Consider the following 21,006-nt stretch of genomic DNA (forward strand, 5'->3'; position numbering starts at 1 on the left):
TGATGTTCCAAACATGTCATTTTACTTTATTTTATTCTACTACTTGAGTTCTTTTGTAAACTTGAACAATCTTATTTTGAATTAGAATTTTTTTACATTTTTAATTGATAAGTTTTTAATTTGATGATTAATACAAATATGAATATTTTGCCCACTTGATCTCTTTTATACTTAGAAAATAAAATCTCTTTAATTAATTTTATATTTTTATATATGATATTATATAAATATGTATGTCAGGATAGAAAACATCACACCACATATGCCAAATTGTCCTAGCCTTGAGGCTCCATCGACCTTAACAAGTCGCTTAACTTCTTTTTCTTAACTTGTCAAGCATTAGTCTCCTGTTTTTGTTCCTCTCGGTTTGATTCGAATCAAATAAAACCTTGAGTTCAACTAAAGTCAGAATTTTATTATGATCGATGAGTTTTAAATCAATGCTGTTAATGCAGACCAATCATCTCTTGTTTTTGGGTAATAACGAAAGTGCAGGTGTTTAGTGTTCTATCTTCGTGCAAGGAAGTGATCTGAGGCCATATGCTTTTATTTTATAATTTAAAATTGTTAGTATATATATATATATATATATATATATATATATATATATATATATATATATATATATATATATATATATATATATATATATCACATGTAGTTAAAAATATTTTTCTTCTAATCTGTAACATGAATGTAATATAATCACCAAAGAGGAATAATGTTTAGAGTACAACCAAATTATATCACAAGGTGATAATATGTGGCATAATTAGATAGATCCAAAATAGAAAAAAAAAAAAGAGTAAAATGTGCCCCATGCACGACCATGAATCTTACTCTTGAAGAAAATCGTAGATACATTATAAATACTTGTACAACACGTACATTGATGAAAAGAAAAACGGGTAGCATGCAGACTGAAATGGCTGGGGTATATATATGGATCTAATTACGAAACAAGATCAGTTAAACGTCAATTGAATAAAGATTTTGAAGCCTAACCATCTAGTTAATTATTATACATATATATACCATAGTTCACAGTCAAATATTTGTGTAGTTCTCAGGTTAAAATAAAGTCATATGTGGAAGTCTATCTACTAGCTAGACAGCTTAAACTTCACTCTTTTCTTCATATTTTTCTTCTTCTAGAATACGATCATATGCGACCAATAATGTAGAGCTGTAGAGATGAGTCGAGCAATAGCTGAGAGATAACATAAACATATTCACCACTGAAGCACTGACACTCTAAAGTTTTCACGTGCAGATTAAGTACTCTGATTCCCCCAATCAAATTCAAGTGCGTAAACCGACCATAATATCTAAAGATTTTAATCCAAATAGAACTCTATATTTTACACATGCATGTTAATTTAAACTTTAACCATAACCACAAATAAAAGGGAATATAAGTACTCCTTGGCATCTCGAAAAAAGTTAAAATTGAACTTAATAAGCATAATACAAATAGCAACAACCAGCAGACGGTGACAGATAATGCATAGCAACCTTAATCTGTGGTCCAATCCTGTATGCTGAAAACCGTCTGCTGCTTCTGTGGTCCAATCCTTGACACGCTCTTCCACCACTTTTTTTTCCGCATATTTTCACTGCTTTTCTGTTTTTGTCTCTTCCCTAAGCGATTTTACCATATATTCTTTCCCCTTATCAAATCATCATAGATCTAAAGGAACGTGAAGTTATGGTTGAGTTGAAGAATGAGTATTCCAATAGAAATGTTAGCTTTGAGTTGTGGGAATAGATCATTTATAAATTTTTTAAAAAAATCCATAATTATGAAAACACTAGATTCATAAATAAACGAAACAACAATACAGCATATGTTTACAAGTTAGAACGAACAAATTTGCAGCCCCAATTTGTTCTAGTCTTGATTGACTATGTAACTATTTTTCTTCCTCTTTTCACTCAATGAACAAAATTCTAGTTCAAACTTTAATTAAATCTTCAAGTTATAGTCTTAGACTATCTTTAATTTAATGTTGTTAATGCAGGCTGATCATTTCATGTTTTGGGGTTATAACAGAAGTGCATGTCTTCAATCTTACACTCTCACGTGCTATTATTTTTTAGTTCAATTTTGTCGATCTGTTCAATAATCAAATACAAGACAAACTAGTATGTGAGTTGGAAACATTTAGACCAGTTAGATTGTTCCGTACTTTGAAAGTAATGTAACTTCCGTCGAGTTCTAATTTTAGTGCATTTCAAACTATATCAGTTTGATGAGATGTGGCATAAATAGACGGATATGGACAAAAATAAGACATGCCTCATGCACGACCGTGAATATTATTCTTGAAGAAAGTGTTGGATTCATTAGATTTAATTACCTCAACAAATAGGCAACTTGGTACAACAGTACATACAACACATACAATACAGTACAGAAAATATATAGGGAATCCATTGAAATTTTCCTCGACGATCTTATTCTTTTTCAATTATGACATCTGGGGCGACAATACAATCCTCACCACTATGAAACAACTTATATATAGCCCTTTAACCTAGCTTAGTTTCCACATATATACCCAACTTCAAAAACTCTTCATAAACTGATCTATTACTTAGCATTGTTGCTTTAAGCTACAAAAGTTCTAGGAGATCATGGACCTAATCACCAGCATGGTAGCTGAAAGGCCCGTGGTGATCTTCAGCAAGAGCACATGTTGCTTGAGCCACTCCATGACCACACTGATACGTAGCTTTGGTGCAAACCCTACTATTTATGAGCTTGATGAAATGACAAATGGGCAACAGATTGAAAGTGCACTGCTTCAAATGGGGTGCCAGCCAAGTGTACCTGCTGTCTTTATAGGACAACAATTCATTGGTGGATCTAAGAGAGTTATGAGCCTGCACCTTAGGAATGAGTTAGTACCAAAGCTCATAAATGCTAGAGCAATATGGATTTGATGCAAAAGTAATTTCTACTATATAACTACCAAACAAGAGAACAGTACTGAAATGTCAACTGAATAATTAAGGGTTTTGAACTCTGGCTATCTGGCTATACATGCCTTAGTTCACATTCGGACATGTCTTTAGTTCTCTGATTAAAATAAAGTTTCGGTGGTCCATCTTTTGGACATCTTACTTAGAGGATGTCATGTCAAGTACGCAGTTATGACTTCTTTGTTTAAAAGAATATATAAAATGAACATCATTTGGCATGCAATTACTTTGATGGTCTTTTTTTTTTCTTTCTTTCTTTTAATGTTCATCTCTTCTATTTTACCAAAAACAGGAAAGCCCACATATTTAAGGAACAGAAAATGGATTATTAACATTATGTATTGTTGTGTTAAATGGAAACGTAATGAGGTCCACAGTAAAATTTTATTTGAAACTGCATCATATAGCTGACAGCTATGTTATAACCAAAAGCTTTGCAATTTGGGTGTGTCACGGCTAATGGTGGTGAACCCGAACCATTATTTTTGCCCTACAATTATGGCTGTTTTAACCCCACAAATTGTGTTTTGATTTTTAATTTTTTTTATAATTTATAATAATTTTTAACCCCTAGAATTATATTTTAAAATTAAAATTAAAAAAAAATGTTACCTAGATTCAAATTCGTCCGAATCTAACTTTATTCCAAAAAGTAATATAAATTATAATTTTATAAGAAAAAACAGACAATTTTTTACAAGGATTAAAAATAAATTGAGTATTTTGCATGGATAAAAAAACATATTTTAATCGAAATTGAATAAGAACGAACGCATGATGAACAAAACCTGTACATAAACGCAAGGAGTTCTTCAGTACAGTGTTACTAAAATCAGAATGTACTAATGACTTAGAAAGGATATGGACAGAACATCATAACAACATATATATAAAACCCTCATATATATTGTTATCACTACTAGAGATTTAGAGTTGAAACCCTTTGTGTTCACCAAATACCGATCTTAAACTTTTTGGTTGGATTATTTTTTTTTTCTTTTCTCTTGGGGCCCTTTTCTACTAAAGTGAATAGGAATTCAGTCCTCACCGCCCCACTCTCACAAAGTAGGACTTCCACTAGGTTGCATAAGGCACGTGTTCTCCTAAAATTTTGAACGTGTGGAGGAATTAGTTCTCTTTCAGTGAAGAACAAAAACTAAATGGATGCTTGTGTAGCTAGTATGAAAGATGATTCTAGATAAATTACTCGTGTTGTGGTTGAGACAAAGCTCTTTTTATTAGATAGAGGGTCCCCTTGATACACCTTGATGTACAATCCAAACCAAAAAAAAAAAATATAAGCTACAGGATAACTTTTATCATATACTTTGTTTGATAGACAATAATCTTTTTAATATTTATTATTTTATAATTCATATTATCATTATTATTATTATATAAAATAGTATATTGGATTATACATTTAATATATATTTAAATATAATTTTCCTAAATTACAAGTATGAAACCATATTAATATTATATAATTATTTATCCTTACCTTTATATGGATTTGAAGGAAAGTCAGCCATTTTAAATGACATTGCCTTATCCGAGGCAGCAATGTGGAGAAGAAAACTAATAACCTGCACCATTACGATTATCTTTAGACTAGAGTCGAGAGAATGGGAGCAAGAAAGAGAAGAGGGAGAGGTGGGGTGAAACGGGAAAGAAAAGAGAGTGAGGAGAGAGTAATTGGGGGAGCGAGATAGTGGGAAGAAAGGTGAGTATTTTAGTCTTTAAACATGTTCTACTTAGGAACAAAAAGTGGTGCGGTGATTTATTAAGTAACAATAATTAACAAAAAGTTGTGCGGTGATTTATTAAGTAACAATAATTTTTGTCCTTCTTTCTCTTACTTTTGTTGTCCTATGAGCATTTTTAAAATCAAAAATAGAACAATTATATTTTTGTTGTCTTGCATCATCATTTTTAGCGAATCAAATGGATAAAAAAATGTAATTGTTCCATAATGAAAGAAGTAAAACTAGAGATTTATACTAAATATTAATGTTAAAAAATGCTTTCAACTCGCTTCTATTTTATCAGGTTGGTCAAAATTTACAAGGTAAGAGTGAAAATAATGTGTACTCCAAGAGAAATTATTAGATACTCTAGAATCATTACATAATTCGTGATCCCAACCAATAATTTTGCGGTACGTGTAAAATAAAAAAATACTCACTGACAACTTAATAAGAGTTAATGGTGTTATCCTTGATTCAAGGGATCTTATGAAGTTTGAAATCCTATTTCATCAATTTAACCACAAATCTCATGCAACTTTACTCCATCAATTCATTATGTCTATTATCTTTCTCGTTTACACATATTCACCTGTTAAAAATGAATGTTGGGGATAATCACTATGCAATTTGGAATTATTATATAGAAGTTATGTTCATCTGTTCATTTCCTCTATATTTGAGTCATTCAAGATAGTTATTTAGTTTTAGTAGAATTATCCATTGGTCAAGGGATAATGTTTGAATATAAGTATAAGGTAAAGTCTCGTATAAGATAAAAATGATAAAGTTAAACATCATATAAGTGAAGAAAAAATTCACAAATTCAAACCTTAAGCTTTTATGTTAAAGCATGATGTTAAAATTCACTTATATGATTGTGCATGGTTCATCGATGAAGATCTCTTCGATGTTTACCCTCCTCAAAATTTAACCCAAATATAATGATATCTCCGGTGTTTTCATATAAAATTTAAAAACTTGAGATGTTATTATTTAGAATATAAACTCACAACATTGAAATTATCCCATTGGTCAAGGGATAATGTTGGAATACAAATTTGAGATTATACCTTCAGTAAGTTGGATTTGAACTCGGTGCTAATCTTGTTAAGAAATTAAGTGTGTTTAGAATCCAATCTGAAACGTACACACAACACGTCCAACAGAGAAGCTATTCTTTGTAGCTTTCTAGAAATCATGTATAAAACGCAAGTTGTTACACTTTCAAATCCAAGTCCTCTCCCATTGTTCATATTGTTAACTAAACAAGTTTTCGATTATTTAGATTATCCAGATAGTTTTCACATTGCAGTCTGCAATTTATCGTATCAATAATATTCCATGACCAGTTGGCAATTGCAAATGATAAAGCTATAAACTTCACATAGGCACATAGCCACGATCAGGTATGGGTTTGATACAATGAGGCAGCAATAAGTTACCCCTCATTCACTTTGCCAAAGCATATGGATATGGGTGGTTACTTACTATCAAGCAATCAAAGAGGAAATATTGGGAATCTACTAATGACAAAACTTTTAGAACATTTACATGCACAACTATATATCCAGTGTCATCTCCCTGAATAAACCAGCTGAAGCTAATATAAATGGACCTTCTCTATAGCTCAAGTTCAAAAGAGCAAAATAAAAATAATTCCTCAAGCCGCTTTTACCAGAGTTAAGAGTTAACCAACTCTTACTCCTTCTAAATACTCAAAATCTCAGGTTTTGGAGCAATGGACAGACATGTTAGCAACTATGACATGCCAGTGGTACTGCTGATCTTCAGCAGAGCACTTGTTGCATTAGCCATGCATTCTGTGAAAGGCTCTCATGCAGCTAGCTTAATTTGTTGCCAACCCAACGGTTATCGAGGTTGACAAAATAGAAAAGAAAAATATTAGATAAACACCCCTATTATCTATTAACACTAGAGAGAGAAATATATAGGTTTAATAGGATTTATAATATGATAGAAAGAAAGAAATAGAAAAAAAAATAAGAGGAGTTGATGGGATGTTTAAAATAATTAGGTGTTTATATATCATTATTCAATAGAAAATAGAGAGAGCACTAACTCAGCTGGATTATTGCCCAACTGTACCAGCAGTGTTCATTGAAGTGGTGCTGATGAACTCATAAGCCTCAACGTATGTCCAAATTAAAACAAGCTTGCTCATTTTATATATGTTGAGGTGATTCAAGTGAGAGATAACATAAACAGATTCACGACTGACACTCTAGAACTCCATATTTTTCACATGTTTAAACGTATTACTATTACTAATAATCAGGAGAATATAAGTACTCCTTCGCATCTTAAAAAAAGTTAAAATTAAACTTAAGCATAATGGTTTAAATTGCAAGTAGCAACAACCAGACGGTGACATATATATATATATATATATATATATATATATATATATAATCTAGCAACCTTAATCTGTGGTCCAATTTTGTATGCTGAAAAACGTCTGCTGATTCTTTGATAATCCTTGGTGCGCTCTTCCACTACTTTTTTTTCGCATATTTTAACTCCTTTTCTATTTTTGTTTCTTCCTCATACGGCTTTTACTACATATTCCCCTCATCAGATTATCACAGGTCTAAAAGGAACATCAAATTGTGGATGAGTTGAGTTGTGCGAATACCTCATTTATAAATATATAAAAAAAAACCCACAATTATGAAAAACACTAGTTTCATAAATAAACAGAACAACATATGTTTACAAGTTAGAACGAACAATTTTTCAGTCCCAATTTGTTCTAGCCTCTGTCGAACTTAAAAACGCATTTTAGTTTTTGACAATATGTATACCTATCTTTATTCCTTTTTCATTCAATCAAACATAACTTAAGTTTAAACTTTTAACACTTTAAGTCATAGTCTTAGATGATCTTTTTTAATTTAGTGTTGTTATTGCAGGCTGGTCATTTCGTGTTTTGGGGGTTATAACAGAAGTGCATGTCTTCAACCTTATTACACACGAGGAAGTGATCTAATCATATGATTTCGTTTTTTAGTTCACTTTTTGTCTGGTCATCAGATACAAGACAAACTAGTATGTGATTTGGAAACATTAATTTAGACCATTGAGATTGTTCTGCAATGTAACTGCCGAAAAGGACTAATTTTTAGAGCATTACAAACTATACCACTGTGATGAGATGTGGCATAGTTAGACGGATATGGACAAAAATAAAATATATGCCTCATGCACCACCACCATGAATCCTATTCTTGAAGAAAGTCTTTGGATTCATTAGGTTTACGTTTACCTCAACAAATAGGCAACTTTTTCTTTCTCTTTTTTATCAGCAAATAGGCAACTTGTTACCAATACAGCACATGCAATGCAGTATATAGAAAAGCACAAATATAGGGAGTCCAGTGAAATCCTCGACTCTCTAATTCATTTTCTATTAGGCCACCTTCAAAGGTGCTACTTATATTACTTTTGCCTACTAATTAAGCGCTGATACTTAATATTATCGTGCCAATGGAGCTGTACATGTTAAGCATCTCTTAGAAATTTAAAGTAGGTTCTTGTTTAAACATTCGGCTCTTAACTATTTTTTTAGTCATTTAATATTAAAAAAACTAATTACTAAAATTTAATGTTAAATAAAGTATAAGTAGGGGTGTAAGTGAGTATGTAACATCTCATTTTTTTGTAAAATAAATTTTAAAAAATTCAATTTAAAAATAAATAGAGTTCTAAAAAATTAATGAGATTTTTATAATTAAATAAATAAGGAGAAAATTTTTTATTAATTAAAATAATGGTTTTAAGGTAAATAAAATAAATATATGTTCCTAGAAAATAAAAAAGATATTTTATTTATTCATTTGATAGAAAGTAAAATAGAATTGATTTTTATAAAATAATAAAATAAAGAAAAATAGAATAAATAATAAGCTGAGAAAACCGTAGCTATAAATAAAGACATATTAGATCAATTTCTACATTTGTGATGCGTCTATGTTATCTCTTTTCTCAAATTCATTTTTCCTTCTCCTCTCCCAAAACTCTTTCCTTTTTTCGCATACACTCAAACTTGTTCCACTAAAATTACAATCCCAGACTCGTTAATCATTGGATCGTTGTGAAATTTGAATACCAGGTTTAGAACTCATCTTTGCACATCCCCACCGTTGCGATTTGTGAAACAATGTCTATGGAAGAAGACATGTCCCTCGCACACAGACAGTAAAATTGAAGTTCAAATTCTTTTTCATTCTCTCTAACGCTTGGAAACCCTAACAGAACAATCAGAGAAAAAGTTGGAGGAATCTTAGGAAACCGTTAGAAACGTCGCTATCGTTATCGGACTACACACGTGAACCCGCTTAGAGGTAAGGGATGGGTTTATCACAATTGAGGTTAAAATGAACATGTATAAGGATCCTTAGAAGATCAAATTGAGATTTATTTTGAGATGTTTATTGTATTGTAATTCTGCCTTTACGATTATAATTATGAGATTATTATGTTTGATGGGCTAATTGATGCCCTGATGCGAATTAGTTTATGAAATTGAGTGCTTTCAGTGTTTTCATATTTTTGACCTATGATTTTGATTCATTTGATTTTGATATGATTATGTAAAATTATTTAAGGGGTTTAATCATATGAACATAACATATTAATATTATTATTGTGTGACATGTATATGATGCATGAGGTGTAATAACATGTTGTATTGAGATTACGAAAGTGTGATGAACTGTGTGTAAGTGACAAATTGAGTATGTGTTAAATTGTGAGATCACATATGTATTGAGATGTTGCATGAACTGAATTGTGAGTTATGAATTGTATAATCACACGACTGTAAGATCCTTTAAGGACGACGAATATTATGATGGGATCCACTGTAGGAACTCAACAAGTTTAATCACTTTGAGATGTGCCGAGTTAAAATTATTTTGAGAATAATTGAAGAGTCGTGTATTTTAGTACAATTCACAGATACAATTTGCGTGCTAAAATATTTTTTTGGGTTAGACCTGAATTAGGCGGGAGAGGCCTTGACGGACTCTTCGGAATCTATGTCTTGGGAGTAAATACATTTGGTTTGAGTGCTCCTTTAAGCATATGTTAATCCCACATGGTTAGATCATTCTCGCAAAACAACGTGACCCTGACTGGTTTACTTATGATTTTACCTAGTGAGAGTAACCTGACTTATAAGTGTATGGTCTGTCTTGTCATGTGCTTCTAGGCGTCCGACGAGATTTTTCACTGATATGACACCACATTGCATATAGGATTGAGTCTTAATATATTTGTTGCATAATATTTGTGTATTGATCGATATTGATTGGTTGAGTGATATTGTGTTTTGATCCTTAAGTACGTGAATGATATGAAAATGAATGAGATGTGTTGTGTTGGGATGTGATGTTATGCGACAAGTGGTGGAATGACGTGAGTTGTGTTTAAGTAAATACACATTTATATGATATGTATATCTACATGTTGTCCCGTTTTTCTCAATTAGTTAGGAATGTGATAACTCATTCCATGTGTGTTGTTTGTGTTTGAATCATGTGATGATCTCAAACTTTGTGTTCATGAGAGCAAATGGTTAGATGAATGACTATGGAGGATCTCATGCTAGAGGACATTGAAACATAATGCTCTGATCTCAAACTTTGTGTGCATGAAGTTCTGGACATGTAATTTTTATCATTTTGTTTCACATACTGAATCTTTAGTTCATTCTTTGGAATTTTGGACAACCTTATTTTGAGTTGAAGATGTGTTTAATAAGTATTAATATTCCATGACAAATTGGCATTTGCAGATGATAGAGCTAAAAACATAGCAATAGGTACATAGCCACGATCATGGGTTGAAAACAATGAGGCAGCAATAAGTTACTCCTCATTCGCTTTGCCAAAGCATATGGGTGATTACTATCAAGCAAAGAGAGAATATAGGGAATCCACTAATACGTTAGTGACTAGACAAATGATTTGGCCTCATCCTGAGGTAGTTTTCACAATGCAGTCAACAATTTAATGTATTAATATTCCATGACAAATTGGCATTTGCAGATGATAGAGCTAAAAACATAACAATAGGTACATAGCCACGATCATGGGTTGGATACAATGAGGCAGCAATAAGTTACTCCTCATTCGCTTTGCCAAAGCATATGGGTGATTACTATCAAGCAAAGAGGGAATATTGGGAATCCACTAATGACAAAACTTTTAGAACATCTATTATTTTTCAGATGTTATTCTACATACTATCCAGTGTTATCTACCTGAATAAACCAGCTGAAGCTGATATAAATAGACCATCTCAGGAGCTCAAATTCAACAGAGCAAAACAAAACAAATTCTTTAAGTCACTTGTAGCATAGTTAACAGTTAGCCAACTCTTACTCCTTTTTAATACTCAGATTTTGTAGCAATGGACTTGCTGGCAACTTTGACTACTGACAAGCCAGTGGTGATTTTCAGCAAGAGCACATGTTGCATTAGCCATTCTGTGAAGGCTCTCATATGCAGCTTTGGTGCCAACCCTACGGTTATTGAGATTGACAAAATGGCAAATGATCAACAAATAGAGAGGGCACTGATTCAGCTGGGTTGCCGCCCAACTGTACCAGTAGTGTTCATTGGACAACAACATAGGTGGTGCTGATGAAGTCATAAGCCTCAACGTCCAAAACAAGCTTGCCCAGTTGCTTTTGAGGGCTAGAGCAATATTTATCCGGAGTTCATAGCCATGCAATGCAAAATCACCCTAGAGAATCAAACAAGAGGCTCTAATCTTCTTAAAGCTAATAATATTACTACATAGTTCCTAGCTATGACTACTATATATCAGAAGGTTTAGTAACAGAGCTTCTTCTAGTCTGTTTGTACTCTTAATTCTTCATTTCTTGTTCTGGTGCACAATGTCATTCTCATTTCTTGAATAATGTAAGTCAAGCCTATGCTAGACATGACCATCGGCCATGGCATGCACGTGTTATCAAATGCAACTATGCAAGGCTCAGTTATAATAGGAAATATATTCTAATTTTCATAAAAACTTGCATTTGGAATTTGGATGAAAATTTTAACTTGAAATGAGAGAATTAACAAATACCCACCCTGCATAGAAGGAAAAATAATAATAAAAATGATAGTGTAATTTTTTAAATAACAAAAGATTGAATATAATTCAGACAAATCTAAAGTGATGTATAATAAAATTGTTTGTATTGACTTGCACTCGATTAATAAATAAATTAAATATAGGTATCTCAATTCAAGTCCAAGATTAATGATGATGTATTCTTGTTTATTAAACCAAACCTATAAAGCCAACTCAGGTTGCTACAATTTCGTTAGGAATCTCCAAAATATGAAAAGAGCAAAAGTTATGACAAACAAGCTTTTGTTCAAATAATAAATTAAGACTTTTAAAATGAGAAACAAAAAACATGCACTTCACCACTGAAGGCTCCTTATTAACGGAAAGAAAAAGAAAATCAAGATAACAAAATCCATGCAAAGAGTGTTTCGATATAAATAAAAAGTAGTTGATCAAGTAAATATGCAGTGTTAATCATTTGTGTAGGTTACGTTTTACTCAAGATTTCTTAGATTGTAATCTTCAAATAAATAAACAAACAAACAAACAAAAGTCACTATCAACCCATTCAATTTAGTAAGACTGTTATATATGATCATATGCACAATGCATGAAATAATTTTCATACCCAACTGTTCCAGTTACGAAGTTAATCATCATTTTCTATACAAAAATGTTGTCATGTAAATGAAATTTCTTCTTAATAAGGTGGTTGCAGGACACCAAAACACTAATTTATCTGTCATGGCATAGCTTTCTCATACATATTCCTCGTTGTATACGTGGGAGATCCTAATAGAATAGAAGGAGCGTAGTTAAAGTAGAAATGAAAAGAAAAAAAAAATACACACATCACGTTCACAAGCAGAACCTGATGTCGAGGAATCCGTAGTCCGCACTGTGATGCCAAGAACTGATCCCGCACCACCCACCAATTACTTTGATCTGCACTAATTTCTCCAAACGCATATGTCACAGTACCTTTCGGACCAACAATAATTCAGCTTCAAAATGTTGCCTTCATAATATACAAATTTTACTCCATAGGATATATATGCAGAACAGTGTTGAATATCAACAATTCGTGTCACGGTGACATAAATTTTTGACTGTGTGACATCAGAATCGGACATACCCAAGTGCTAAGAACGAATCTTTATTAGGTCTTAGATTTAGGAGAGAAGAGACGAAGTTGGAATTTCTACCAATTACGCTGAAAAATGGCGCCGTTATCTCTACGCTACGCTCCTAGCCCTGGATCTGATCAGTCCAACAAAACGCACCGTTTTCTGGCCTGAAGCAACAACAGCAAGCACTGAACTGATACGACGTCGTGCCTTTCAATTGGAAAATTAAAAAACTAAATACTAAATACTATCGACTCCACTGGGGATCGAACCCAGAATCTCTGGTTCCGTAGACCAGCGCCTTATCCATTGGGCCATGGAGTCACTTGAAGCTACTTTCAAATATTTTTATATTTAAACATAGTTTTGTCCCTAATTAATATTTAACTTTTAGGTTTACTCCCTAATAAATTTTTATTTTACTTCACATGAAAGTATTATTCTTTTTATTTTGATAATAAAAGGTGAATATGTAATGACATGAGAATAAAAATCATTTCATAATCAAACTTTTAACTTCTTGCCTCGGATATTTATGTGTGTGTGTAATTTTAGATAGAAAAAGAAAAAAAAAATACCACATCAATGATTTTTGGACAGATCATAAGTTATTCGTGCTACTCATTCGAGAAAAATTAATCTATGATGATGAATTTGATATTGATTATTTTTCCTTCAACCCATAATGGTACAGGTTGTACACACTTTTATTGAGGTAGGCGCAAGCTCAAGCTGCACGTCATACTTCAAAGGGAAGACTTTTGAAGTTTTGGTAAGTGCTTGCATACTGAAAGCAGAAAGGAAAAATAAAAACGTGATGTATTTAAAATTATTTGTTGCATAAAAAATTTATTATATCTGCCTACAGCTTAGTCCAGTATATATATATTATAATAAGATAAAATAATCATCTGTCGGTGGAGCTCATAATAAGAATGTGAAAATGACTTCACTCTAAATATCAAAATGGAATAGGAGTCTCTACCAAAAAAATATGGAATGGAAGTTGGAAATAATCATGACAAATTTTGTCACAGGTTACATATATAACACGGTTTCTCACTTTGTGCATGCAATGCTTCTTTTATAACATTTCTCCTCACAGAAATTATTACCTGCTTATGATTTCGATAACTCTTTACATTATAGCATTATGGTGTTTGAGAAAACAAGCCAAAAATTTGATGTTTTGAAACTGTTCTCTGGTCCCCAGTGTTCAGCTCTATAGATATTATATGTTTATATCAATGTTTTGGTAAAAATTCTCAACCAAAGGATAGTAGTTTAATTGAGCATCCCATGATCCCACCCTTAAAATAGTCCACCCAAGGTTTGATCAATGATATCATTGCCAAACAAATTAACTAACCAAACCAAGGAGCATTACTCAAAAAAAAAAAAAAAACACTATTCACTAGAAATTCAATAGCAAGTGACAATCACTCCATGCATCATACATATATACTATACAGTAATTCTTCTATATGTACACATATTTTGGAGTCATGAAACTGAGTGACGCCTTCTCTTAGGAAAAGGAAAGCGACTCTCAGAACCATTTGGCTTGATACTGTTAATCCGAAACATAGCATTGAGCTTGCTTAGTTTTTTGGTGAATGATTTGAATAGCTTGTTGGCAGGGTGGGACTTTACTAGCTCCTGCTTCATGTTAACATGATCTTTCTCCAAGTCAGTGAGCCTCATTCTCATTCTTGCAACTTCTAGCTTCAGCTCACGGTTCTCCCTTCTCACTGATGCATAGTTGTCTCTAGGGGAAATGGCTCCACTTCCTGCACCACTCCCTGAGCGTTGAGGGAATTGACCATTAAGTCCTGCTCCTCCTCCAAAGAAGACATGGCTGTGCCCTCCACTCATGGCATTGCGGAGCCTTATTTGCTCAAAGTATAGAACCTGAACTGCCATCTGCACTGGTAACCTTTCATTTTGTGCTGCATGGCTGCATGCCTCTTGAGACATTTTCTGGCAATCAATGGTTTTGCATAGCCGGTACCGTTCTGAGTCCTTTATGTTTGGATGAACCTGTATATAAAAAAGATAGAAAAATCAACCAAATTGGTAACTAGAACCATGAAAGGTTTAAAATATGTTTTTGTTATCTCAATAGTATCTTAAATTTTGGTTTCAGCTCTTATAAAAATTTAATATATTCTTAGCCCATACGTTTACTAAAAATGACAGTTTTAGTCTCTCATCATATACTAAAAATTGTAACATGTGTTTCTATCAAAATGTAGGGACCACAAACATTATATTTTTATGGGAATTAAAACCGAATTTTGAAAAAAGGTTTGAAGGACAAAAAACATATTTCACTCACTAGCAAATAACAAAAGTAGTATAGTTTAACGAGATTTGGAGCTGCAATAAAATGATAGTGAAAGGGAGAAGAAATTTCTTACCTTAAGGAATATATCAATGGCTCTATAGAGTCCATCACTCACAATACGTGCATGATCTGGAAGTAGTTCAGCAAGGGATATGAACTTTGATGGCAACAAGTTTGGGTCTAGTGCTACTTCAGCTAGATAGTTGTCCATTAATTTGGATACCTTCAGAATTGAGCTTTGTTTTGGAGATCCGGGGCTGTCAAAGTCATAAACCATTTCACTTTCATCTCTCAGGTGACTATTATCATCTTCATCCTCCTCATCCAAGTTCAGAAAATTGGAAAAAATCCTCAAAATTGAATCCGTGTCATAAATAGTCCCATGTGTGTTTTGATGTGAATTTGTTGGGATTAGGATGTCTTCAAGAATAGCCTGGTCAAGTTGTAGACCAATCCTTCTCTCCAAATCAGATCTGCATGAAGTGGATGCTGATGCAGATATTGCAGCTTTCAACAAACTTGAGAGAAATGCCATAGGAACCAGGCTTTTCCTTGATTGAGTTGGTAGTAAGCCAGCAATGGCTTCAACAATGACTCTTTGTTTCTTTTGTAATTCCAAGTCGGGAAAACATCCTTTCACTGCTTGGTGGTCCCTAACAATCCCTTGAAGGGAATTATGTGCATAGTTTATCAAAATTTTGCTGATCATGTCTTGTTTTAATCCCTTTGACTTCACTGCAGACAAAACTCTTTGAAAGAAATCAAGACTAAGAACATTGAGAGATTTCCCCCACCATTCTGAGGGTGTTTCAGGTTCCATGTTTGAGGTGGTTTTAGAAGGGAAGCTGTGGTCCAGTTTTTGCAAACCAGTGGTGAGCTGTTCTTTGCATGCATTGTTTGCAATTGCATTGATTAGTCTGCTGACAAGGCTAATCTCTTCTGAAATGGGAACAAGAGATTCACAACGGTGAAGAACAGATATTGTGTTTGATATATTTGGGAGCACTGTCTCCTTTAGATATGCTTCGGCTCGCGTCTCCAAGTTTTTGTCTGCAAACTCTTCTGTCATTTTTAGAAAATGAGCTACACATTTTAGCATGGCAACATTGGAGAGACTGAACTCCACATTGATTCCATAACAGAATTTGGCAGCCAGCTCAAATGCCTCTGCACCACCTGGCAAGTTTGGGAGACTTATGCGTGAAACTTTTGAATCTTTTGTTTCTAACAACATTTTCCGAATCCTTCCACTCCTAGAAACAAGAGGAAACTGTAGAGAAAAGAAAAATACAAACAACTTAAGACCTGCAGCATCATCTCTCTCCTTTTTTATTGTTTTTTTTTTCTTTTTAAATTGATTCATGAATAATAGAGCATTATAGTCATCATTATATTACTAGCTTTAATTTCTAGTCAAGTGTACCAATGTTGAGCTTAAAATTCTCTTCAAAGGTGTTACTCATGCATAAACAATCAATATTCATACATATGGTTGGTATATTCTGCACAGTAATATATATGTCATTTATTTACTAATTAATACCTACAAAACTGAAAGAATACTATGCTGAATATGAAGTAACATATTAGAAAGGCAACTTAAAATTTCTTTACCTTGTGAAGTGCAAAGCTTGAAGCTCCTACTTCGATGGTGAGATCACTAGAGACATCAGATATTGGCCTGTAATTTACAAACCTAGCTGAATTATTGCATGGCGTAGACATGAATATTTCAATATAAAGCAACAAGTGCAGCTATGCATATTACTACCAAAACGAAACTATCAGAACTTGGAAGAGTCTTTTGCTGCAGCATGTATGTGCAATTAAATGTACAAGATGGAATTAAAAGTTTGTGTCTTGTACACCACAAACTCGAAGACAATGTAATCTTCCAAGATCAAGTACGTAGGTCAGAATGGCCCCCAACTCAATAAATACAGAATGAGTGGGACTACTTTAGCAGTACCTCAAACAATCCGACTACACGAGCTTTAAGTCCAACTTAATGTTGCACGATTGTTTATGTTGTGGAACCCATTAATACAAATCATTGACCAGTGACCACCACATGCAAAGAAAAGAAAACCATTTGAGCCACACATGCAATGTCATGTTGATGTCCAAGGCTATTACATGATATCATCTTAGAATTTAGATTTGTAACCGTTATATTATTATTTTTACAATTTGTGACCATTATATTACTAGTAAATATGAGGTCTCCATGATAATAGAAATGACAATAATGATTAGGATAAATTTTGATATCATCTTAAAATTTAAATTAGAATCTAATTCAATTCCAAAAATTAACTCATTGAGATTAAAGTTATCTTTCACTTAATATATATTATATACATTGTTTTCACCATATCACTTTTCAATGTGAGATCTCGGCCAACCAAAACTTTTTCCCATAGTCGGTGAGCTCTTATTGTTAACGCACTTTCGTACTCATTCAAAACTCTTCAAACATATCCACTGAGGCTAAAGATAACAAAAGCAGGAGAATAATTGACAGACAAACATGAATTGGCGTTTTCATTGAAGACAGATCAGGATTGGCCATTCACCAGGCAACAACATACTGTTGTCTAGTTAGTACAGGACTATACATCAAAGTCAAGGTTACATGTTACAGATTTATCTTCCTATTTCAGAGTCTAAATTGTACCATGATAGCTAAGGGTGCTACTTTCTACCATGAAATTGCACAGGTCGTGAGTAAGGACCATGTCAGACTAGAAGTTGCGGGAAATTGGAATTTGAATGAATACAAAAGAGATGAACACACACACGAGCAATACGACAAGACAAAATGAAAGTTTCCCAGGTGATGTTCCTACTCAGAAACTGAACTTTCACAATCCTATAGGAAAAGGACACTTAGACCCACCAAAATAAAACCGCTGAGAATTAACCTTGGAGTGTCCTGAACCATCAAGAGCCTTTTGCGTTTCAAGAGTGGACAATGCATTACCATGTCATGAATCATTAACCCCAAAAGCTTAAACCGATAGGTGACACACATGAATGGTTTTATAGTTTTCTAACGTGGAGCACTTGGATCCAATTATGTGTTCAAAATCTAATTATAGATATTTGAGAATGACTATACAAGGAAAAAAAAAGATCTGTTTTTAAGTTATGGTGGGTCATTAGATCAATTTCTAGAAGTAACTCTCAGCCATTTACAAGAAATTAATGTATTAGTGGCAGAAATTTTTGTCAGTAGTGATAATTTTCGCACAAATGCTAGCGTCACTAAAAATTCAGTGACAAATTTTTAAAAATTACATGTAAATTGTTTTGTTACCGTTGTTAAGTTTTGTCGTACACATTTATTCACTTTGCCTTAGGAAACGAAAAATCAGCCTTATGTCTAAGAAGGATATTAAGGTGAAACAGTCAGGATTTCAAACAACACTTAATTCAACCCAAGATAATAAAAAATTAAAAATTAAAAATCATACTCAAGAAGATGTAGAATATTACCATTCAGTGGCATGCCTTATGCTTGAGCTTGGACGAAAGGTCCTCTTCCCTGAGATGCTAGGCTTCAATTCTCCAACAGTGACAACTCCCATTTCAGCAAAACCTGGCAATTATGATCCCACTGTACCCCACTAAAAATGGTCACTCTGAGTGAAGTGAATGTGATATGCTACCCTTCTATTCCATGCCAGTTAATTAAATGAAAGCCTCTAGAAAACTCTGCATCATTCTCTTGGGAGATTCTTGTGGAGAAGTGAAAGTCACATGAACTCATGCAGTGCTAACTAAGGGACGGAAGGATGAGAGGAAGGTGGTTTTGAAACATACTTTATGAGTGTTTATAATGAACTTAATCTAAAGTGAAGGAAAACGCAGGTGTGCTTGCACTTTTCGGTGAAAGGTGGTGAGCAAGTGGACTTTTTCTTTCTTTTATATGGTTTTTGACTTAAGAAATTGTAGGAATCCGGAAGCCTTGCACTGCTTTTGGGAGCTGTAATAATGGCTAGCCAAAGCTACAAACATAAATTTAGCATAAATTAACTCCTCTGTTATGTGTAAAGACCCCAAAAGTGGAAAATTTAAATGATGACTTGGATTACATGATACAATGAGAACCGTGCTATATTAGACATGATTAGCTCAGATACGTACGTGTTATGTTTTTGACTTAAGTAACGGAATTTTTTGCCTGATGCAACATCTGATGTAAATTTCCAATTCCATTAATTTAAAGTGGATTTTGCAAGTAGTAGATGTGTTTTTTTGCAAACCTAAACGATGACTATTGAAGTTTAGTGCATTGTCTCAGTCAGAAAAGAAGGCCAAATGAACTGGTGTAGTTTTGTCATCTCCGGAACCAAATCACCTATTCTCATCTCCTATCCCATTGTCCTTTTTCAATTAAACTTGAAAAAAATAAAAATAACAACCAGGAAAGAGTGTTACTTTTTAACTATGTTTTACTTTTAGTTAGAGAACACGAAAAAGGACACAAATTAGAGACAGGTGAATGTAATAGCTCCAATAGTGTGCGTATTAAATGAATATTAGCTCATGATATAGAGTTATAGACACTAATGTGATCATCACAACCACTCAATGTGACAACTGTGGGAACAATCATGGTCTTAGATTGCATCGATCTGGTATCCATTATGAGGCCATCAATTTTTATTGTATGGTTCAGTAGTCTGGTAGGTAATCAACAATTTCATACGTTTTGATTAATCGGGTGTGGCCTTCATTTCATTCAATCACTTTGCATTTGATAATTTTGTTTCATAAAAGGATTAATTTATCTGAACCAAAGTTACAGGCTTTACAGCTTCTCATTCCAAAGAAATAAGTACAGTTGGCAGGTGGTCCTATGTAACTCTGCAATTTTATTCCTATCTAAGTAGAGGGAACTAAAAGCATGAAGCAGATTAGAATCAAATAGTAAGAGAATATGAAATGTGCATAACTTTTCATTCTTTTCTCCTTCATGGCATGCCATTTCTGCTCCCTTGTTATGGGCACTCTGACTTCAAAGTGGACCATGTGTGTCAAAACTCAAAACTAAAGTATGAGATCCCATAGCACAACTATGATTTAGTTTAGTTGGGCCAAACTTTTTTTAGGAGGGTGTGCTACCAAAGTGTTTCTTTGTTTGGTGCCATATTTTGTTAGTCTAAATTTGATTTGCAGGTTAAGGCACAGCAGATTCTTGTACCGGGTCTGCAGACATGGGAATCAGCATGCATTAATTTCTTTCAACTAGTTTAGACTGAAACTAAGAATGATACGGCCATTCCCTTTCACTGATCCTTCCATTTTAATGATATAACTTTTCATAGCAACACATAATGTCCATGTAAACATTTTTACTTTTTTTTTTCAATTTCTAAAAGTAGCTTTTCTTGTAAAAGCTAAAGTAGATGAATGAAACTAATAGGCTAATAGCTTAATGCTAGGCACTATTCATAAAGAAATGTATTAAAGTTCTAGGTATCAATTATGAAACGGTTGTGTGAAGAATCAATTATGGAGCTTCTTTCATTTAAAAAGAAAAAAGGCATAATAAGTGGTTAACTAAAAATTACTGTACCTCAAAAGCATTGTTTCTCTAAGGCAGCCATATAATGGAAAGAGGACAAATGGGACAACCACAGCAAAAGAGGTTTTTCTCTTTTTCACACATAGGGATGTGAAAGAGACT

General features: G+C 33.3%; 2 protein-coding genes, 1 non-coding gene and 1 pseudogene across 5 annotated transcripts; 2 read left to right on the plus strand and 2 right to left on the minus strand.

The window, feature by feature from the left end:
• The first annotated feature begins 2,557 nt into the window (after nucleotides 1–2,557).
• Nucleotides 2,558–3,211, plus strand: LOC114371236 (monothiol glutaredoxin-S6-like). Its single transcript, XM_028328694.1, has one exon. The coding sequence runs from the start codon at nucleotides 2,638–2,640 to the stop codon at nucleotides 2,944–2,946; it is 309 nt and encodes a 102-aa protein (XP_028184495.1). The 5' UTR covers nucleotides 2,558–2,637; the 3' UTR covers nucleotides 2,947–3,211.
• A 7,875-nt stretch (nucleotides 3,212–11,086) lies between these two features.
• On the plus strand, nucleotides 11,087–11,484 carry LOC114390672 (annotated as a pseudogene).
• A 1,731-nt stretch (nucleotides 11,485–13,215) lies between these two features.
• TRNAR-ACG lies at nucleotides 13,216–13,288 on the minus strand. The gene has a single exon. It is a non-coding gene; the product is annotated as a tRNA-Arg (tRNA).
• Nucleotides 13,289–14,179: 891 nt separating this feature from the next.
• On the minus strand, nucleotides 14,180–19,295 carry LOC114390678 (BTB/POZ domain-containing protein At1g03010-like). Of its 3 annotated transcripts, none has more exons than XM_028351511.1 (4): nucleotides 18,810–19,295; nucleotides 16,926–16,992; nucleotides 15,385–16,581; nucleotides 14,180–15,004 (listed from the first exon to the last, which is right to left on the minus strand). In XM_028351511.1, the coding sequence occupies exons 1-4, from the start codon at nucleotides 18,899–18,901 to the stop codon at nucleotides 14,468–14,470; spliced, it is 1,893 nt and encodes a 630-aa protein (XP_028207312.1). In that variant the 5' UTR covers nucleotides 18,902–19,295; the 3' UTR covers nucleotides 14,180–14,467. The 3 variants fall into 3 exon arrangements, with proteins under 3 accessions (XP_028207312.1, XP_028207318.1, XP_028207327.1); XM_028351517.1 differs by lacking the exon at nucleotides 18,810–19,295 and adding an exon at nucleotides 17,281–17,382; XM_028351526.1 differs by lacking the exon at nucleotides 18,810–19,295 and adding an exon at nucleotides 17,083–17,212.
• Nucleotides 19,296–21,006: the final 1,711 nt, after the last annotated feature.

The sequence above is a fragment of the Glycine soja genome, chromosome 2, assembly GCF_004193775.1.
Source record: "Glycine soja cultivar W05 chromosome 2, ASM419377v2, whole genome shotgun sequence".
NCBI classification, from domain to species: Eukaryota; Viridiplantae; Streptophyta; class Magnoliopsida; order Fabales; family Fabaceae; genus Glycine; species Glycine soja.